At 40.9% G+C, this 17,438-nt stretch overlaps 1 protein-coding gene across 1 annotated transcript in view; it reads right to left on the bottom strand.

Annotated features, from left to right (window-relative positions):
• Nucleotides 1-1,425: 1,425 nt before the first annotated feature.
• Nucleotides 1,426-17,438, bottom strand: part of LOC148020177 (uncharacterized) — a 36,476-nt gene continuing 20,463 nt past the window's right edge. Inside the window, exons 2-3 of the mRNA XM_087700916.1 lie at nt 1,942-2,219; nt 1,426-1,804 (exon numbers count right to left, since the gene is read on the bottom strand). Of these exons, the coding sequence (XP_087557042.1) occupies nt 1,493-1,804; nt 1,942-2,219 (590 nt within the window). The 3' untranslated portion in view covers nt 1,426-1,492. The remainder of the gene's footprint in view (nt 1,805-1,941; nt 2,220-17,438) is intronic.

The raw sequence follows: 17,438 nt of genomic DNA, 5'->3' as shown, positions 1-17,438 counted from the left end.
CAAGTGAAACATATGTAAGCAAGACTTATACTTTTGCTTGTTATCCTTAGTGTACTAGGCCTTTCTAGACTTGAAACAAGATGTTTAACACAATGTTAGTGTACTTGTAGTCAATCCAAGGATTTCTCATGCATGCTTCGGTTAATAAACTTATCCGATCCCTACATAAGCAAATCTTCAAATTCCCCATTTCAAGCAAAGATTCTTGTGACAATCTTAAACAAGGTTTAGCTATCATTATGCCATTACTACTACTCTTATGAACTTTTGCAACTTAAACTTCCTATAAATCATACACGATGACAGAACTATTGAGGTAGGATTTTCTAAAGGGAAAACTATTAAAATTTTGTAGAAATTTTCCAAATGCCCATCTACCCTCACATGTTTTTAAATCAAACTAGGCGCTCCGCGCCTAGACTCGCCAGGGCGGGTGCGATTTTCACGATGAGGGCGGGTGCTGGACGCGTGGCACCTGCCCTCGCGTTTCTTTGTGGGGAGGTTGGGGGCTGCCACAGGGCACCCGCCCCCAACCTCCCCTTAACTAATAGTAAAGATGAAGCTTTTTGTTGAGGATCCACCCTAGAGTACCTTAAACAAAAATCATACAACATTCATGTCTTAAGTATATGACCCCAACCAAAATATAATAAAATTCTAACTCGTTCCTCTTTGAGATATGATGCAACTTTCATCATGAAAACTTGCAAAGCCATATACTTGAAAAAAAAAATCGTAATTATAAAAAATGTTTTAGGATTTTTTGACAAAATGTGAGAGGCTTACTGAAAATTTCCACAAAATTTAAGAGAGATCTTGGAAACTTTTACCAAGCATGAGAGACATCTTAGCCATTATTGAAGCTTCAACAATTCTTCAAGATGAGTAAGAGATCTTTTGGAATACTCACATAAAGCCATTATAAGAAATATAAGGGATCATGAGTAGATCTTTTGCAATTCTCACATAAAGCGATTATATAAAATATAAGGGATTAACTAGAACTTCTTGATGTAGACAAAGTCAATAAGAGACATTTAGCTACCTATGCTTGCTTCTCCGAACATGCTCTCTTTTGTTTTTCCGTTGGATTTTCTACATATAAACAACTCTCAAAAGCAAACAAGAGGAATATAGCAAACTCAATCATCCACATGAACAAGTACAACAAAATTGTATACACACACATAATGCATGTACCTATGCACATGTGTGTGCGTACGTACATAAGCATGTATAAGCATGTATGTAGATGGCACATAGACATGCACATAGTTTGTATGTTATGTATGTACGTAATTTTTATGCATGCATTGTGCGCATGTACATATGTATGTATGTATGTATAGACATCATATGACGTATGTAGTCCCCCCCCCTCTCTTTTTTTTTTCGTAAATCCCCCCCCCCCCCCCTTATCTCTCTCTCTCTCTCTCTCTCAATCCAATGTCTTTGAATGACTAATATGACCTCAACTTGTAATAACTTAATCTCAAGTTACCTTTGGGTGCTTCCTCCATATTGCCCTCTCTTTTTTAAAGGCCTTGTACAAATCAAGGCCCAATATAGTGTTTAGAATGTTCAGTCCCATCATTCCTGATATAGCAAGTGGCCACTCTATTCCTGGTGGGAATTTAGGGGCTTCAAAAAGTAGCTTGACAGTAATAAATACATGCAAAAAAATTCTTGTTGTAAAGAATGTGAGCCAGTTCAAACTCCATTCTAACTTCACTAAACTGTTCCGTTCATCTCTTAAGCCAGCCATTCGCAAGACTCGCCTCAAGTGCAAAAAGATGGAATGTAGCTGCAACATTGTCAATACCACTGCAATAAGACATTTTGAGGCAGCACTATGAAAAGTCCAACTATGCAAGTAATTTACATAGAGTTATTTAGTATATTTGCATGATAGAAAATATTTACAAGGAATAGGGAACAAACCTCACAAACCAATGTGAGTATCAAGTAGTTGATTGAGATTTTCCGATAAAGAGCCATAGTGAAACATACGAGTAGAACAGCATGATGCACAAGTAGTGATGGCGCCCAACGATCATACAAATGCTTACGAAGCATGTCCAGCTGGTCATATGCAAAATAACCAGATGAGAGGCATAATACAACATGGGCCCCTTGCCAGACCCCAGAAAAAAGTTCCTCATGTTTGTGCATTGAACTTAACCCTTTCTTGCTCCATTCACAAAGGAGTATTGATGCCACTGCACAAGAAAATATGTAAAGAGTCATAAATTGGCATTTTCTTTATTTGAAGCAATGTATCTGTGCCTAAAAATAGATTCACTTCTGCCGCACTCTGGCGAAAGCAATATGGCATGACATTGATGTGCAGCTTTGTGGATTTCTATCAAAACTTATCAGCATGGTTATCTGTTAGCTTATTCTGTCAATGTGTGAAGACTTAAAACAACACATGTAAAGAATGTAGCAATAATTTCAAAACACTCAAGACAAGTACAATTTTACTTTTGGGATAATAATATCTAATGCATCATGTGTATGTTTAAGATCATGGCCAACATCACATGGAACAGGAGAGGAGAAGGGTGTCAGACTGCAGTGAGTCCAAAAGGGTATGACGTGACTGAAAGAAGTGAACACAAAAAGAAAGGGGGTGTGTGGGTGGGTGTGGGGTAGTGGTGGTGTGGAGGGGAGGGGAGAAGAATGCTGAAAACTGCAATCTATGTATGCTGAATACAGAAGGCAACATGTACAAAGGGGTATAGGAGTATGAATGGCCAGAGCACTCTCTCAATCTGCACAAAAAGGATGAATGTGACCGGGGGCAGCAGGCCTGCCTAAGTAAGCAAAAAGAAATGCTAAAATATGATCAGGTTGGCCAGTAAAAACTGGCTGACTATTGCATAAAACGGCCCACTCCATAAAATAATCAGGCGAATGCTGCATTGCCTGCACATCCTGCCATGTGGCAACTGCCTGTTGTTTGGCCATTCCTGCACACTGTCCTAACTGCCCAAACCTGGCAATTGCAGAAAATTGCTGCCTGACCTACTCCTGTACATGGTTTGACCACATAAACTGCCCTAAACTAACCTCTCCCATCTTGGAGGTGGACAAATCTCTAACCCCCGCTCTCAAATCCTAAATGTGGTAGCGTAAGGCTCAAAGATCTGGAATGCTGACAGAACAGCTTGAAGAAGTGCCTTGGTAAACAAATCTTCCACATTATCCTTTGTCTTGAAATACTCCACATCAATGGTCCCATCCAAGATCTTCTCACGAATGAAGTGATACTATATCTTGATATGTTTTGTCCTAGCATCAAATACAAGATTCTGTGCCAAGGCTATACAACTCTCATTATCACATAGTAGCGTGGTAGCCCTTGTTTGTGAATAGCCAAGCTCCTCCAACAACCTCCAAAGCTAAACAAGCTCACAAGTGGTAGAATAAGCCTCTTGGTACACAACCTCTACAGATGAAAGAACAACTATAGGCTACTTCTTGCTGGTCCAAGAAATCGTGCTTGTACCTAGAAGAAAGCAATAGCCTGTAGTCGATTGTGTTTTATCATCATCACCAGCCCACTCCAACCTCATAACACCAAAGCCAAACCACTTAAACATATTGGATAAAATAGGCCTAGATAGGGTATCCCCCTCAAGAACCATAGGATCCTCAAGAATGAACGCTTGGCTGCCAAGACCCAATTATCCCTATTGTAACTTTTCTGACACATCTAGCTTCAAATTCCGAAACACTAAAGGATCAATAGACCATCCTTTCACAGTTTGCATTCATACTAAAAATCAAAATCAAATGAGCTTTTACCCTTTTGTTCCACATGAGATTTCTATTCTAGTTGAGTTCATCTTAGGACACATGCATTATCTTTCAATAGATGTGCCACCCTAGCTAACCTCCCCACCTGACAATGTGTTCCACCTGGAATGGCACGCGAGTGCACCTTAAGACTAGAAGTAGGGGTCGAGCCCCACCTCCACCTCATAGAGTAAGTAAAATGACGTTAAAGTAGTAGTATTTCACTTGCGCCAAAGGCTCCCACTTATTCTACACATTTCAAGTCATTTCACAAAGCTCAACAAGGTCTTCTTTCCCTGCTGATTTTTCCAAGTGTGTTCCCTTGGCTGTGGTTTCGCTAGATAATAATAGGGATAGTGGAAATCTCGTTAATCCATTCATGCGCATCATTAATTAGATGACAAGGCATTTGGCTATCTTAAGAGAGTCATAGTTATTCCCACCATTTACCCACACTCAATTGAATTTCTTAAGTTTGACATTCAAAGCACTGGGCAAAAAATTATGGAAGTTAATACCTAGCCGATGTGCCATACTTGCATCCATAAGTAGTATAAATTGATCCATACAGTATGATATGGTATTGTATTAGTACGATTAGATACAAAAAAATATCCCTTTTTTTCCATATACTTTTTAGTATGAAAAGATGACCCTTGTTAGTATGAACAAACTCTCTCTTTTGTATGATCATTGATGTATGATGTATCCATTCTCATCTATCTACTTGTAAGTTGCAACGCATGTTGCACATGCAACATATACAACACAAGTTTTAGCTTGTTAAGTCTCATGTATTCATCTTATATATTCTTAATGGCATTGCTATTTTGGCTTTAAACCTGTATTCTATCATTTATAGTCCAAAGCAATCAAGTTATAATTTTTTCTTACTAATATCATACATACCTTATAAATTCTTAAGGTAACCATTTAGTATTGTATTTTATCATATCATACGGTATCATATCTTTTGTACCTAACAACTATACATTGTGCAATGCCTCGGGCAACAAACCATACCTTGTGCTTGTCAAGTATGCCATTGTTGAGATACTTGGTCTTAAAGACCAACTCGGCCACTTAACTCCAATCACCTTTCGATGAGTGGGCCAAGACACAAGGTACCAAGTGCCATTCCACTTAATGGACTCCCAACTCTTGCTCCATGGCCTTCCATCAATGATCACACAGTAAAACCTCTAGTAACAATGTATGTTCCCTATCTTGCATGGCACAAGTCATCAAAACCATAGTTAGTACAAACAACCTCAATGGAGTGTCTTCTTAGATTGCCGCAAGCCATCTTGCGGTTACCACTTATCGGGACTCAACAAACCACACATCTCGGCTCATATAAACATCTCGTGAGATGGGATCATAAAGTCTATATCCTTGTGATTCAGAGATGTAGCCAACGAACACCTATCTTTTGGAAGCTCGCTTAAACTTGTCCCTTTGCTTCTTGGGGATATGAGAATAAGTGTCACGTCTGAATACCCTAGAATAAGAAACATCCGATTTTAGTCCAAAATATACCCAAAAGAAGTCATACCATCAATTATGGATATAGATTACCGATTTAGGATATGAACTGTAGTGGCCACTGCTTCAACCCCATGGATACGAAGGTATCTACCAATGCTCCATTATATAGTTCGAACCTTCTCGATCACACTCTTATTCTTCTACTCCAATATGTTAAACTGAAACCAATCTTCCTTCTCGAATAGGGTGGTAAATAACCTAATTAAGCACTTAATTACAGCACTTAACAAATTCACAAAACTAAAATGCACACTTTATCATACAACCTTGGATATTAGACAACCTATCGACTCCAAAATTGACGCCTCTTGCAGTATTTCTTTAACTTTTATTGTAAATGGATGAAGTACAACAGAGATACTCTAACCTCCTCCGCTAATCCAAGTGTCTCTTGCTGTCAAAACTCACCAATAAACCTCCAAACTAATTTACCCCTTGATTTGCTTGGGAATTGGCCTTCACTCTACTCCTTGAAAAACAAATTTAGTCCTAAATCAGATATTGGTTGGCTGGCCTTTTGAATCTTCCTAAAATTCCTCAATATTAATGCTAGAATTCAAGTCTTAAACTCTCAATTTTCAACATGCATTCTGAGGTGGTTGTCAAACCCTAATTTATACTATGAATTAGGTTTACATAAGAGATTAATTGAAATCTCTTTCTCTGATGGCTCAAACTACTGGAAAATGCTAAGATAACTTGAGGAATGGTTGCGGAATGAGAGAGAATGTTATAGAGAGAGAAATTTCAGAGTTTCATCACGAGAAACACTGAAAAGCTACTGCTGCCCTCCTCAAACAGCCATGGAAGCTGTCATCTATAGCTTATGATAACCAAAAAGATTGTTGCCCCCTCTTATATATTGTCACCTACACCAAAAAGACCTTGGGCTGCTGTCACCTACTCCTAGAGGGCTCCAAACTGTTGTCACATGCTATAGGACTAATCCTTGGTGGTTGCAAATCATATCAACAACCTCTCCTTGCTCTCCAACAACCTCCTCTCTCATAATGGTTGGAATAGACTTTCACCAACCCCTCAAAACGTTTTTTCCACTTGCATAGGCAAGTTTTGCCAAGTAACAACCTTCTAATTTCATTTTTCATCATTATCCAACTTATTAAATTAATTTTCAAAATATTAACTCTGAAAATTAATTTAAAATTATTCTAATACTCAAAAAATTAATTTCACTAACTAATAATTAAATTGGCTAAACCAATTTGTCTTCCAAGTATCCCTAAATAATTATTGACCATAAGATTGACATTAATTAATTAATTAATGCCTAGTCTCTAATGTCACCACTGACATTAGTAACCAATAAATTGATCTAGGCCCAAATCTAACACAGAATACCACCTAGCACCTGTCAAGCATAACTTATTACAACTTTTGCCTTTAACACCCACTACATTCTCAAGGCCCTTGGCCTATTGCCATAAAATAACTACCATGTACATCACATGTGCTAAATAACCTTGCATATTTAATTGATATCTTAATTAAATGTTACCGGCAAGATTAAAGCATCTCAAAATTTCATGTCCCCGTGACACAAACTCTTGATGAATCCTAAAATCCACACAAAACTGAGCTATTTCTTAAAGATTCTCCCCACCCTTGTCAAATCTAACTGTCTTAAGCTTCCATCCTAAACAATTCTTCTAGAAGATAAGCCACTTCTTAAAGTTAGAGAAAGCTTTTGATTTTAAAATCAAAAAATATACCCATATGCCATGTCATCCTATTATAGTCATCCACAATCAATATAATGTACACACTCCCCTTAAGAGACTCCATCTACAAAGGTCCATATAAATCTATAGAAATAAGCTCCAAGGGCTCATCTTGCAATACACACACCGATCGGTCACAAGTTGCCTTCCAAAGGTACTCATAGTTGAGGTGGCCAAACTGAGCATACCACAACTCGGTCTGAGACTATAAAGAGAAAAGCAAGAAAGTAAGGACTGTAAAACTCCACATCTTGTGGACGCCATTTTCCTCAAGCTCCTAACACAACACCTATCTAGTCTTGCTATCAAGAATTATGAAGAAATCTACATTAAACTCAACCCTAAGGCCAAGTCCACAAACCTTACTAATAGAAAGATGATAGCCCAAGCTTGGTATATAAAGAACTTCGAAGTGTGGGCATTGCACCATGCCCATCCAGAATAAGCTATATATCATCTCTGCCCTGTACCAAAGTTGAAAAACGGTCACCGATTAGAATTCACCAATCAGAATGTTATTGGATACACATGGGCAAGTCCACTTTGGAATAAGGTGCATATCATCTTTACTCTATATTAAAACTGAATAACTGTCACCAATCAAAATGTGCCCAAGCATCAAATACATATAGAGAATACTATCTACAAAAGAAATCATGTGGCAAGAAGTATCACTATCCACGATCCACCCTCCAAACTGTGAGGCCATCAACATTGCATCAAAAGGATCCTATATAGAAGGCTCAATCACCTCTAAATGTAGAAAGGCCGCTCTTGAAGGAGCAACTGTCACTCTTGAGTCCTTTGTAGTCTTTTTCTCCTCCTCCTTGGTGTCCTTATCCTTGTCAAGACAATCCTTCTTCCGATGACCTGTCTTACCACATAGGTAGCAAGCAAACTCCTTGTTCTTCTTGTTCTTATCATTCTTCTTACCTGCTTGCATCAGTCTTGTGACGATGCACAACCCTCCAACTCACCCTCATACGCTGAAAATGCAGCCTTGGTGTCACACCGAGACCTTCCCTTCATATCCGCCCATGGTCAATCAGCCCTTCAACACTGCTCTGATACTATGCTAGGGTGCAGTGAATACGGAAGTGTATGACTCAATTGAAAGAAAGAAGTAAACTCGGGGAAGAAGGGGGGGCGGGGCACATGCAGAGAGAGAGAGAGAGAGAGAGAGAGAGAGAGAGAGAGTGTGTGTGTGTGTGTGTGTGTGGTTCAAGACTGCAATGAACATCTGCTGAATACAGAAGACAGTATGTACAAAGGGCTATAAGAGTATGAACAGCTGGAGCACTCTCTCTCAATCTGCACAAAAAAGATGAATGTGAGTGAGGACAAAACTACCTAAATAGGCAAAAAGAAATGCTAAAATATGATCACGTCACCCAGTAAAAATTGGCCGACTGCATAAAACAAGCAAATGCTACACTACCTCCATAGGCTGCCACATGGCACTTTCCTGCTATCCAACCACTGTTACGTACTGTCCTGATTGCCCGAAACCCTGTCCAAACCTGGGACTGCAGAAAACTGGTGCCTGACCAGCTCCCGAACATGCCCATGCCCATCCTAAAGGTGACCAAATCTCTCACAAAGGGGATGGGGGGAAGGGACAGGGACAGGCAGAAATTACCACTGAGTCATATGACACGGAAACAGGGACAAGGAAAAGCTACCAGTTTGAATGTTCCTAAACCAAAAATGCCCACTACCTTATGACTAAGGTCATGGATAACCAGCATTATTGAAAATGACACAATGCCAGCAAAGTATGTTATGACTTTCAAGCAAAAATTGGAAGCGCCACTTGAATCCAGTAATGAAGCAGACTTTAAAAGTTGAATGTAGTTGTAATTTGACAGTGTCCAAATCCTGTACAAGAAGTAAATCAAACTCCTATGAAGAGTAACTAAAGCCTCATTGTCCAAAAGAAGGTTGCACGAACCACATAGTCAATAGACACCTAAATCTTATTGTGGTACATGCTCAAAAGATACAAGAATTCAGGATACAAACGATAGTTTTTGCACAAAATGAGACCTTCATTCTCTCTCATCCTTTCATTTGTCTCCTTTCTTGGGCAACTATGGGTGAATTGGGTTTCATCAAACATATAGAGCAAAAGAGACACCTTCAAACATGTCTTCTGCTGCTATAGGTGGCTACCAACCTCCAAAACACAGAACCAGCTGCATCTCCTTGGCCACAAAGAAGAATGTTTCCAATGGCTGAATACAGCTTCCAACTGACAACACAGGCTCCAAATAACCTAATTTTGCTGAAATAAAGCTGTCAGCCTACCAGTTGCCTAAAAAACAAGGTTTGGAGTGAAAATCTTTGGAGTAAACAATGTTCGCATAATTGAAGAAAAAGATATAACAACCCAGAGGCTGAAACACTCCTCAAATCATATATTATAACAATAATATGGGAGTGTACAAGATATGGCTGCCAACAGTGTATCTGTGCTGTGCTAAAATCCTATGCACTACTGCATGCCAAATGCAGGTGAATGTGAAGCGGACGCATAAGGTGCAATGGGATCAGTACTCGCAAACCAATCAAACAATCCCTCAAGGGCAATGAAATAGATTGTCAGCGAAGCTAGGGGGCCTGGAACCTGCAAAAACAAGATTGGACTGAATGGAGGGCAGCATGCCTATTTATAGAAAGTTTCGAGACCTCGTACCGCACACCGTTTTAAAACTCTCTTGAACCGCACACCATTTTAGGGTTTTGATTAATTAAGCATTTTTGGGGCTGTTTAAGTGGCTAATTCAGCATGTAATGCTTATGTTAGCTTAACAAAAGGTAGGGTGGATAGGGTGGGGGAGTGGAGTACACTTGGAAATTAATCCCAAAGTGCCCACCATGCATGCGGGAAGTGTGCACAGTGGATCCAAATGTGGGCTGGCTGGGCATGGGTATGGTAACCGCATGAGGAGGCCATGAAGGAGGGATAGGGATACGTGGAGCAGAGGAGAGGAATCCCTGCGTAGGAGTGACCTAACCCATGGAAAGTGTGATGACACACCACAAGCAGAGGATGGAAATCCTTGCATTTGAGAGGTCAAAGAACGTGTGTGACTGGGGGTAGTGAGGGGGATGCCCATCACAGCCGTCCCACTAGGAAATGATGTGCTCATTTGCATCAAGGTGGAGGGAACTGTGTTAAAGGGTGGCATGCCCTATAACGAAGCCTCATGGTGCAAAGTGGCTAGAGAATAAGTGGATGGTACAGTGTTAAAGGGTGGCATTCCTTGTAACGATGCACCGTGATGTGTAGTAGTAGGAAAGTGTGAGTATGGAATGGAGAATGACAATGTGCTAGGGGCAGAAACGGAGGTTCCAACTCCCAATATGAAGGATGCGGATGTGGAGTGTAATCCAAGGTTTTAGAATAAAGTAGAGAGGAAATCGAAGTGGGGGCTAGAAGAGGGTGGGATAGGAGGGATTGAAGAAGAGAGGCTTGCATACTCAAATGAAACAGAAGATGAAGATATACCCAATGAAGGATGGCTGCTTCAAGAGCCCCCTCTATTGAAGGTCACATACAAAAAATCATCCAAATCTAGCACACCAAAAGGGAAAACAGGAGAGGGTTTTGATTTGTATGACTCAAAGGGGTTGTATGAACCTAACACTGGGCTTGGCTAAGATGATGAAGTTGGGTTGCCAATCATCCCAAATGCCATATGCCCTCCATGATCGGAGAAGTGGCTGGCCTCACCAACTAGTCCAAATGGAGTAGGAGGGATGTAAGTTCGACTATACATATTGCACAAGTACTCTTGCAACTCCTCCTCCGACATGAGACTGAAATCTAGAAAGGTAAGGGGGAGTGTCGTCTTCCTCGCCAAGTCCATAATGCCTCCTCAAGGCCTCTAGTGATGGAGAAGCCAAATAAGACATCATGGGGTCACAAGAAGAAGGTGACTGAGACATTGTGATTCGATTACGAGCCATTCATGTGCCCCGCACAAACACTAGCACTCCACAATATCCACAGAATACTCTTTACAAGAGTACCAGCTCTAATACCATGTGAAGAAAACTATGGAGTAGCTGCTAAGGTTTGCTATGAGGAAACACAGTGTACAACCACGACAAAAACATGACAATACAGATACACATATGCAAAACTCAAAACTCAAACACAAAAACAAACACAAGCAAAAGGAGAGAAAGAACACAACTCTGAAGTGAATGAAGAGTGTATAGATTGCCCAAGGGAAAAGTAATAGTGTCAAAGAGTGATGTCCACTGGAGACGGATCCCAAGTATTGTGACCACCAATCGGAGTACCGAAGTGAGAAAAATAATCAAACACAAATCCCAATAGAAACTGGAGAAGCTAGCAACAACAAAGAAGATGCTAGAGGAGACAAGCAACAACCAAAAGCTACAAATACAAGCAGCAGGAGTGATGATGTTAAGCGGCAATCAAAAGCTGCAAACACAACAATGGAGTGTTGGGTGTAAAGGCCCCTTACACTTTCCTGTGTGTATATTACTTTACACATGTGAACTCACCCTTGCGGGTGTAAGTGTACCGCACCCTAAGTATAAACTAATGAATCCACTTGTCTTTTGAAATTCATCTATTCCTTCCAATTTTAGGATTATCTCACGATATTCCTCCAGATATGTCAGCAGGGGTCTTCCCTTTTGTCTGACATAATCGCAATCTTCCCAATTTCTTTCCATTTCATTTTCAGGAAAGAATTCTTTCAAAAAGACCGATTCAAATTGAGCCCAAGTTTCAGGTATTTTATTTGCCTCCTTTAAAGTTCGCCACCATTTATATGCCTTTGGCCCCAAAGTTAAACTGGCCTCCAACGCTTGGAGATGTGGTGGAGTATTTTTAATATGTCATTAAAAATAAAAAACTAAACGACTGTGCAAATCCTCCCATTTTTGGAGAAAATTAAAGATAGTGTCTTTATTTCTGTCTTAAGTGAAAAATGCACAAAAAATCCGGACTGGAGAAGAAAATGCACTGAAATGCAATAAACTAAGTGCTCTAGGATGAGCTATCTCCTCCGTCAAAACAAGTGATAGAAAGGTCAGAGCTCCTAAAGTTCTCATCTAACTCAAAATAAGGCTCACAAGCACAAGATGACGAGGCATGACAAACATGACAAACATAATTGCTGACACCCCTCTCACATCCTAGATGTGGCGAATGGCCAAGGAAGAAATGGATTCTTGGATGACCACGCTTCTTGGGGAACTCCCCCCCCCTTTGCCCAAAAACCATGGGGTAATGCAGCATGAGACAGCATCGTATGGACTTTATCCTGTATGGTCCAATTCATACACTCTGCAACTCCATTTTGGGGTGGATTATGAGGGGTAGTAAGCTCCCTCTTTATCCCTTTGCTGTCACAAAATGCTTGAAAGGCCTTGGACACATATTCCCCACTATTATCAAAGCGAAGACACTTGAGTGTCTTATCAGTTTAATTTTCTACCAATGCCAAAAAAAAATTAAACTTGTCAAGCACTTCATCCTTGCTACGAATAGGATAAATCCATACCTTTCGTATAGCATCATCGACAAAGGTAACAAAATATTTCTTTCCCCTTAAAGATAATCCTGGCATCTGACATACATTTGAATGTACTAACTCTAGAGGAGAAGTTTTCAACAACATAGATTTTTTGTGAGACGTCTACGCATGTTTACCATAAATACAATGATCACAATGCTCAAATTCAGCATAACGAATACAAGGCAAGTAACCCAACGAGAAAGCACTTTCATTCTTGTTTAACTCCTATGTCCTAACCGGCCATGCCACAAAGAAACGCTTGGCTGCTCGGTCACGGCAACAACATGATTACTCACACTAGATATATGGAGAGGATACAAAGTATCACTTTTATAACCTCTGGCAATCACGCTAGATCCCTTACAAATCTTCCATTTTTCATCACCAAAGGTGGTATGAAAACCATCATCATCTAGCTGTCCTGTGCTAATCAAGCTCTTCTTGAGCTAAGGTACATGGTACACATGCTGAAGTGTGAAGACAGAGCCATGTTGAAACTGCAACTGCACACTGCTAACACTTGCAATGTCACATACATAGTTGTCCCCAAGATGAACAACACCATGTCGACCCCCTATATAGACAGAGAACCACTCTCGATGAGGGGTGACATGAAAGGAAGCACCTGAATTGAGAATCCAAGTATGCATATCCTCATCTGTATCTGCAAGTAAAGCATATGCACCAAAGTGTGAAGAGACCAAAAGTACGTCGTTCCCACTGTCCTCACTATCATGAGTGACTACATTCACCTCTTCAATTTTGACACTGCTCTTCTTGGGTTAACCCTCATTCTTCTCTTCCTTGCTATCATCTGTCTTCTTGCCCTTTTCTTTCTCTTTTTTCCATTTGTAGCAACCACGTTTAAAGTGGCCCTTCTTACCACAATGGTGGTATTCAAAATCTTTGCCACGTGATTTATTGTGTCCCTTGCTATCAGATTTGCCTTTCTGTTGTGATCTGCCCTTAGTATGTAAAGTACTAGAAGACTTACTAGATGCATTGTTCTGCCGATTCATTTCTTCCATGAGTAGAGCATTCTCTACATCAGCATACAAAAGAATCGCATTAGAATTGCTCATAGCAGTCCTAAATGTATCCCAACTCTCTGGAAGAGTGCAAAGCAAGAACATAGCCTTAAATTCTTCATCAATCAAGAACTTCAAGGCAACCAATTGGCTGAAAATAGAGTTAAACTCACTCAAGTGAGTAGACATTGTTGTACCCTCTTTCATACGCAAATCCATAAGCTTTTTCTGCCAATACACTTTGCTTGCAACACTCTTCTGTGCATACAGTTCTTCCAGTCTAGTCCATATAGCATATGCAAAATCCAAACCTTCAATGTTAAACAGCAAGGCATCAGAAATCGATAGCTCGATGATTGAGCGTGCAAGCTCATTTAACTCATTCCAATCTTCCTGTTCCATGTCCGCCGGCTTTGCCCCTTTGGTTTTAATCGGCTTTGCCTGCTTCTTTTGCAACAAGATATTGTAGCACAATTTTTGCCAAACTGCAAAGTTATGTGCTCCTTCAAGCTTCTTTATGTTCATGAGATTACTGCTATCACTGCTGCCAGCCATGATTTTCAGCCCAAATGTAACCAAAAAATCAGCAAATGCAGGCCCACATGTACCCACGGGCATAAAATTTGACACGTACAATCAAAAGCCCCAAAATTTTTGTGCTAAAAGCATCAACCACACATCTGCATTTTCTCTGTCATGCATAGAACACGCCGATTTTGCCAAAATAGGGCAATTTCAGTAAAACCCCCAAATGTTTCCAAGTGTTATATGTCCAAATTGCATGGAATTAAACATGCATGTACATAAAATGACCAAGTGGCACACAAGTTTTGCCCAAACTGCAAAAGCCCCAAATTGCACGGGGTCCAATGTGCATCAATGTCAAGAAATTGGGTAAATTTCAACCCAATTTTTGCATGTATATGAAAAGCCCCAAATGTCGGAGGCAAAATGTCACAAATTCCTGCAATTTCTGAGATAGAAATCACTGTTGTATCTTGCTCGCACCAAATCTGGACAAATCCCCAAATTTTCCAAGTCCTATGTGCACTAATTTCAAGGAAATTGACAAATTTTCACTAAAATGTGAAAAGCCCCAAAATTCCCAAGCAAATGTGCACCGACTTTGTAATTTCTGAGTCAATTTGTCCAGTTCTGCGTTAAGATCCCCAAATTCGGGAAAAGCCCCAAATTTCTAGGCCTAAATTTGCCCAAAATCCTAACTATGCCTACACGCATGAACGCTTGTCAGTGGGCAAAGGGCTTGTTTGCACGAAACCTTTGAAAAAATTAAAATTTTGCAAGGAAAAATGACAGATCTGCTCCCGTTAATCAGTCGCAATTGTCATGACCTATCGACTTGCAATCGCGTTGCAGAAAAAGTGCCGCTTGATGCCACGCCTACAGCTCCCACCAGTAGCCTGCAGCCGCGTTGCAAAAAAAAGTGCCGCCTAATTCATGCCTACGGCTCCCACCACTCGCCTGCAGTCGCATTGCAAAAAAAAGTGCCATGTTGTCTGTCTAAAGATGACGTTTTTGTCCTATGCCTGCACCTTGGAACTATTGGCTGAGAGAGACGTGACCTGTTGACCTGCACGAACTCCGAAAAGTACAAAACGCCTCAACCGTAGCTCTGATAACCAATTTGTAGTGACAAGGAGGCACGAAGATCGAGATAGTCAGTGTTCCTTACACGCGGAGAGACAAAGAGTGTGAGAGAGAGAACAAAGTAGAGAGTGTGCACGATTTGTGGGTACAATGACGAGTGTACCACTTTAGGTTTTTAGATAGATATATATATGTAAGTACAAGTGCTAAGGGTGTATTCACACCGGAGCACATTTAAAGGCACAAGGGCCTTTATTCCCAATAGGCAAAGTGCCACAAATAGGCACTGAAACAATGTCACCAATAGTGAGATGGAACCCTCGAAAGGGCATAGATCCTATAATAAATCACCTCGTGGAGTTATATGACTAGAAGCTCCACTATCAACCATCCAAGGCCTCGCAAAAGATGAGGCAACCACTGAAGAAGGCTCCTCCAAGTCAACAATATGAAGGAACATTGACTTAGGGGTAACTGCTGAAGTAGAGGTAGAAGGCTCAGATGCGTTAGCTCCATCCTTTGCTCCCGAACGAAGGTGAGGATACATCTTCCAACATTTCTTCTCTGGATGTGTCCCCTTCCCATAGTATGGGCATTTAGGTTTCTCTGAGTCGGAGTCAGAACCTGAAAAACTTTCTTGTCTTTTAGCCACTTCCCTTTCTTCTTCGTCCCCCTCCCGAACCTGCAACAAAAGCTTTGGTGGAAGTGGATCCACTAGCTACCTCTTTGGCGCACTCATCATGCTTCAAAACAAGCGGGGCAGGCTCCTCCCATAGAAGCTTCTCATAGGTCCACGATATAAGAAGGCTGGTGTAGAAGACATCAAACCGAAGAGATAGCAGCTGAGTCAAAAGAATCATAGTCATATTCTTTGAAGAGATCATCTTGCCAAGGGATGCAAGCTCATCCCTCATGTCCTCCAACCTATTGATATGATCCTTCAAGGAATAAGAATCATCAACAGCAAGCATCCGTAACTTCTTCTCGAGAGTAATCCGATGGGTAAATGTCTTCTAACGGTACAAAGAAGCAAGCTTTGTCCACACTTCCACTATTTTGCGCAACCTGCGCACATGCACTAGAACAAAATCCTGTAAGCTCATAAACAGGAAAGATCGGGCTCTAGAGTTGAGTTGATCCCATAAGGCTGAACGATCCATCGATGGTCCAACAATGGAATCCTCCACTGGACAAGGAATAGGATGGGTAACAAACTCCCAAAGATCAAAGGTATCAAGGATACACTCCACCTTACACGACCAAAGCAAGTAGTTGGAACCATCAAGCCGGTCTTCTTTGGGTAAAGAAGGGAGTACGTGCACCTGTATAGAGGGTGCCATGGAAGGCATATGAAGGCCAATGGAACGGGCCTTCTAGAAACATGGAGAGAACGGGGAGGAAGGAGACCTCATCCTCTAAGTCAACAAAGAACTAGTGATAAGACATCTTCGATACCTTGCAAGACACCCACACAAAATCTGCATTTTGGCGGTAGACAACCCTGAAACAAGAGGAAATGGCTACAGGATCACAAGGAAGTCAATGTAGAGGGTCCGCCTGGAGGAGATAGACTGTCACCTGCACAAGGACTATGTGTGTTTGCTGAGGAGAGTTGTCACCTAACCAAGGAACACTGCATTTGCAACAGAAGACTATCGCCCGACTAAGGAAGCCTATCATCTCCAGTAGGAGAGGAAGTAGGCAACAAAACGGGTACTTGGAACACGAAAAGCAGACGCCTCCAAGCAGTCTGGAGTGGTCCCCTCTACAAGAAGTCAGCTCTGTCTCCCTCTTAGGCAATGATACCATGCTTTGATACCATATGAGAGTACGCAATGGAAGAAGGAACACAAATACAGAGGAAGAGAGAGAGACAATCTGTAAGAAAAGAAGAAAAGAAACATGCACTAAACAAGGAACAAATGTTGAATACAGGAAGAGGACAGATCAATCCCTGCATGTAACCTACAACGCCAGTGAGGGCACCAGATCAAGCGGATGATGATGATAGCACAGAAGACGAAGGAAGATGACAGAGTCGAAGTGTGCACCTGCCAAGGAAGAAGGAAAGATGATAATATATATGACTGCCAAGTGAAAAATGCACATAAATTCCCAATTGCAGGAGAAAATGTACTGAAATGCAATAAATT

This window comes from Lygodium microphyllum, chromosome 19 (assembly GCF_053477565.2).
Source record: "Lygodium microphyllum isolate KBCC chromosome 19, Lygodium_microphyllum_v1.1.10, whole genome shotgun sequence".
Taxonomy (NCBI): Eukaryota; Viridiplantae; Streptophyta; class Polypodiopsida; order Schizaeales; family Lygodiaceae; genus Lygodium; species Lygodium microphyllum.
The sequence above is the reverse complement of the archived record's forward strand: the minus strand, read 5'-3'. Positions and strand labels throughout refer to the sequence as shown.